This window comes from Nicotiana sylvestris, chromosome 4 (genome assembly GCF_000393655.2).
Source record: "Nicotiana sylvestris chromosome 4, ASM39365v2, whole genome shotgun sequence".
Taxonomy (NCBI): domain Eukaryota; kingdom Viridiplantae; phylum Streptophyta; class Magnoliopsida; order Solanales; family Solanaceae; genus Nicotiana; species Nicotiana sylvestris.
This window is the reverse complement of record NC_091060.1, coordinates 114,944,575-114,948,962: the sequence shown is the minus strand read 5'-3', so window position 1 is coordinate 114,948,962 and position 4,388 is coordinate 114,944,575. Positions and strand designations below refer to the sequence as shown.

Below are 4,388 nucleotides of genomic sequence, written 5' to 3'. Positions count from 1 at the left end.
TCGTGTCTAGGTTTCGATGGAAAGAATGGAGTTACCACCGGTCTCGGATGACTAGGTAGTACAAGCTTTTATGTAGGGCTTGAATGAAAGAAGCTTGATTGCGTCTCGACAATTAAAGTAGAACTTTATCGAGTATCCAGCTGTGACATGGTCAGTTGTGCACAACCATTACCAATCAAAAATTAGGGTTGAGGACGACCAGTTGGGAGCCCTCTCGGGCTTAGTTCATCCTAATAGGTTCGCAGCCAAGCCCCCGAGGGACGCAGACAGGGAATCGAGATTCAATAAAGAACGGTATCAGCCATATGTCTATCAGAGGAACAGCGGCCCAAGCCGTAATGCTCCTCGAAATGATCGGAGAAATGACCGAGGTCAAAATTCTCGGGGACTCATGAGTAAGAGCGGGTTCGATAAACATACTGACCCCATAGAGGCACCTCATCTCTCGGAGTATAACTTCAGCATAGATGCATCAGGGATCATGTTAGCTATTGGGAGAATTAAAGACACCAAATGGACGAGGCCTATACAGACCGATCCTTCTCAAAGAAATCCGAACTTGATGTGCAAGTATCATGGCACACATGGTCATAGAACAGAAAATTACAGGCAGCTAAGGGAAGACGTGGCTCGTTTATTCAACGAGGGCCACCTTCGAGAGTTCCTAAGTGATCGGGCTAAGAATCACTTCAGGGAGAGAGATGCAAGGAAAAATGAGCAAGAAGAACCACAACATGTAATCCACATGATCATTGGCGAAGTCGATGTCCTTCAACGACCTATATTCAAGCGCACCAAAGTATCAATCACCAGAGAGAAACGGACTCAAAGCTATGTGCCCGAAGAAGTCTTATCATTCTGTGACGAGGAAGTAGAAAGCATATCCCAGCCTCACAACGACGCCCTGGTAATCTCTATCCTTTTAAATAAAATTCAAGTTAAACGTGTTTTAGTGAGTCCAGGTAGCTCAGCAAACATAATCAGATCGAGGGTCGTGGAACAACTCGGCCTACAAGATCAGATTGTACCTGCGTCCCGGGTCCTAAATGGCTTCAACATGGCAAGTGCAACAACAAAGAGAGAAATTCTTCTGCTAGTAAACGTAGCCAGGACCATACAAGATACAAAGTTCCATGTCATCGAAGGTGACATGAGGTATAACGTACTCCTCGGGAGACCATGGATACACAACATGAGGGCAGTGCCTTCAACTCTTTACCAAATGATGAAGTTCCCAACAGAGGAAGGAATAAAAACAGTCTACGGAGAGCAACATGCTGCAAGAGATGTTTGTGATCGAGGAAGTGGTGTCGATACCAAAGCCTTCGACCTCGGAGAAATCAAGCATTGGAGGTAAACAGGCGGCCAAATAACAATCACCGCCTCCAGCCTCGATGGAGTCGGAGCAACAGGTAATCGAAGACGAAGATGAGGATTTCCTTACTCCTCGAAATTTTATCGTTCCCGAAGAATCCGATGCAACCAAATCAACTATCGAGGAGCTAGATCAGGTCATTTTGATCGAATACATGCCCGAGAAAAGGGTATAACTGGGAACGGAATTGAGCCCCGAACTCAGGAAAAAACTCATTCAATTTCTTATTGATAATATGGATTGTTTTGCTTGGTCCCATTTAGATATGACAAGGATGCCACCGGAAATCACCACATATCAGCTAAGCACCGATCCCAGGTTCAAACCAATACAACAAAAAAGGAGGCCTCAGTCCGAGGTAAAGCATGCTTTCAAAAAAGACGAGGTAACCAAACTTCTTAAAATAGGATCTATTCGGGAGGTAAAGTACCCCAAGTGGTTAGCCAACGTAGTTGTAGTTCCTAAAAAAGGAAACAAACTTAGAATATGCGTAGATTATAAGGACTTGAACAAAGAATGTCCAAAAGATTCTTTCCATTTGCCAAACATCGATCGAATGATCTATGCCACGGCTGGCCACGAGACCCTAACTTTTATCGATGCCTACACCGGGTACAATCAGATTCAGATGAACCCAGAGGACCAGGAAAAGACTTCATTTATTACTAAGTTTGGAACATATTATTACAATGTAATGCCCTTCGAGCTAACGAATGCAGGAGCAACATACCAACGCCTAGTTAAGAAAATGTTCGGAGAACAAATAGGCAAAAAAATGGAAGTTTATATTGATGATATATTGGTTAAGTCCCTGCGCGTAGAGGACAATTTAGTTCATTTGCAGGAAATATTCAAAATTTTGAGGCAATACAACATAAAGCTTAACCCGAAAAATGTGCCTTCGGAGTTGGCTCGGGTAAGTTCCTCGGCTTCATGGTATCAAATCGGGGTAAAGAAATCAACCCCGATAAGATCAAGGCTATCGAGGATATCATGATCATGGACAGTATGAAGGTCGTGCAAAGGCTAACAGGGAGAATAACTGCTTTGGGTCGATTCATTTCGAGGTCGTCGGATCGGAGTCACCAGTTCTTTTCCTTGCTAAAATAGAAAAAGGATTTCGCATGGACCCCAGAATGCCAGCAAGCCTTAGAAGAATTGAAAGGATACTTATTGAGCCCACCTTTGCTTCACACCCCGAAGGTAGATGAAAAACTTTACCTATACTTGGTAGTGTCCGAGATAGCAGTAAGTGGGTACTAGTTCAAGAAGAGCAAGGTATGCAATTTCCTATTTATTACGTAAGCCGAACTCTGGGAGATGCTGAAACTACATACCCTCACTTAGAAAAATTAGCACTTGCACTAATCAGCGCATCTAGAAAGTTAAAGCCATATTTTCAATGTCATCCCATATGTGTTTTATTCACTTACTCCCTTTGAAATGTTTTGCATAAACCCGAGCTATTGGGCCGATTGGACAAATGGGTCGTCGAACTTAGCGGGTATGATATCAAATATCAACCCCGAACGACCATCAAGTCTCAAATCCTAGCTGACTTTGTGGCTGATTTTATGCTGACCCTCGTATCCAAAGTGGAAAAAGAACTCTTGCTAAGCTCGGATACAACATCGGGGGTATGGAACCTTTTCACAGACGGTGCCTCGAATGTGAAGGGGTTTGGGCTTGGCATTGTCTTGAAGCCACCCACGGGTGATACCATTAGGCAATCTATCAAAACTCCAAGATTAACTAACAATGAGGCCGAGTATGAGGCCATAATTGCACGTCTCGAACTGGATAAAAGCTTGGGGGCAGAAGTCATCGAGGCCAAGTGCGATCTCTATTGGTGGTAAACCATGTAAACAAAAATTTCGAGGTTCGAGAGGATAGAATGCAATGGTACTTGGACAAGCTACAGGTAACTTTGCACCGCTTCAAGGAGTGGACTCTGGATCATGTGCCTCGAGAATAAAATAGCGAGGCCAATGCACTTTCTAATCTAGGTTCCTCGGTCGAAGAAGATAATATCATCCCGGGGACTGTCATCCAATTATCGAGGTTTGTGGTTGAAAAGGGTCATGCCGAGATAAATTTAACGAGTTTAATGTGGGACTGCAGGAATAAGTATATCGACTATTTGAAGAGTGGAAATCTCCCATCGGACCACAAAGAATCGAGGGCCCTAAGAGCCAATGCTGCTAGGTTTGCGTTGGATGAAGATGGAACATTGTACCGAAGAACATTCTATCGACCATTGGCGGTATGCTTGGGGCCAAGGGCACCGATTATGTTCTATGAGAAATCTACGAAGGCACTTGTGGGAACCATTTCGGTGTCGAATCTTTGGTCCGTAAAATTCTCAGAGCTGGTTACTACTGGGATAACATGGAAAAAGATGCTAAGGAATTTGTCAAAAAATATGGTAAGTGTCAATGATTTGCACCGATGATCCATCCGCCCGGAGAACAACTCCATTCAGTCTTATCCTCGTGGCCTTTCATGAAATGGGGAATGGATATAGTCGACCCTCTACAACGGCCCCAGGTAAAGTAAATTTATTTTGCTTATGACTGATTATTTTTCTAAGTGGGTGGAAGCACATGCCTTCGAGAAGTTTCGGGAAAAAGAAGTTGTTGACTTTATCTGGGACCACATCATATGCCGATTTGTGATACCTGCCGAGATTGGATGTGACAATGGAAAGCAATTCATAGGCGGCATGGTAATAGAATTCCTCGAACCACATAAAATAAAGAGGTGTATACGGTGAAATCGGAAGGTCCAATTTCTCGCCATTAAGGCACTTCGGAAGATCACCTCGAAAGCTCGAGGCCACGGTCGAGTATCCTCCCTCAAGGGTCGTCGACACTCGACCTCGGAGCAGTGATGATTACGGTAATAGTAGAAATGGGGAGTTCCCAAGGCACACAACTAGGACTGACAGAGCCTAGTGGACTACTCTAAACCCGAATCAGTGCGTCATCTAGATGTCCCATCCCTATATCTTTTC

At 44.1% G+C, this 4,388-nt stretch overlaps 1 protein-coding gene across 1 annotated transcript; it reads left to right on the top strand.

Moving 5' to 3' along the window:
* Positions 1 to 391: 391 nt before the first annotated feature.
* LOC138890041 (uncharacterized) lies at positions 392 to 1,357 on the top strand. Its single transcript, XM_070173392.1, has one exon. It carries the CDS (start codon positions 392 to 394, stop codon positions 1,355 to 1,357), a length of 966 nt encoding a protein of 321 aa, XP_070029493.1.
* The last annotated feature ends 3,031 nt before the right edge of the window (positions 1,358 to 4,388 follow it).

What these genes read in the sequence shown, in the direction of transcription:
- LOC138890041 (XM_070173392.1), top strand. Translation starts at nt 392, where the DNA reads ATGAGTAAGAGCGGGTTCGATAAACATACTGACCCCATAGAGGCACCT.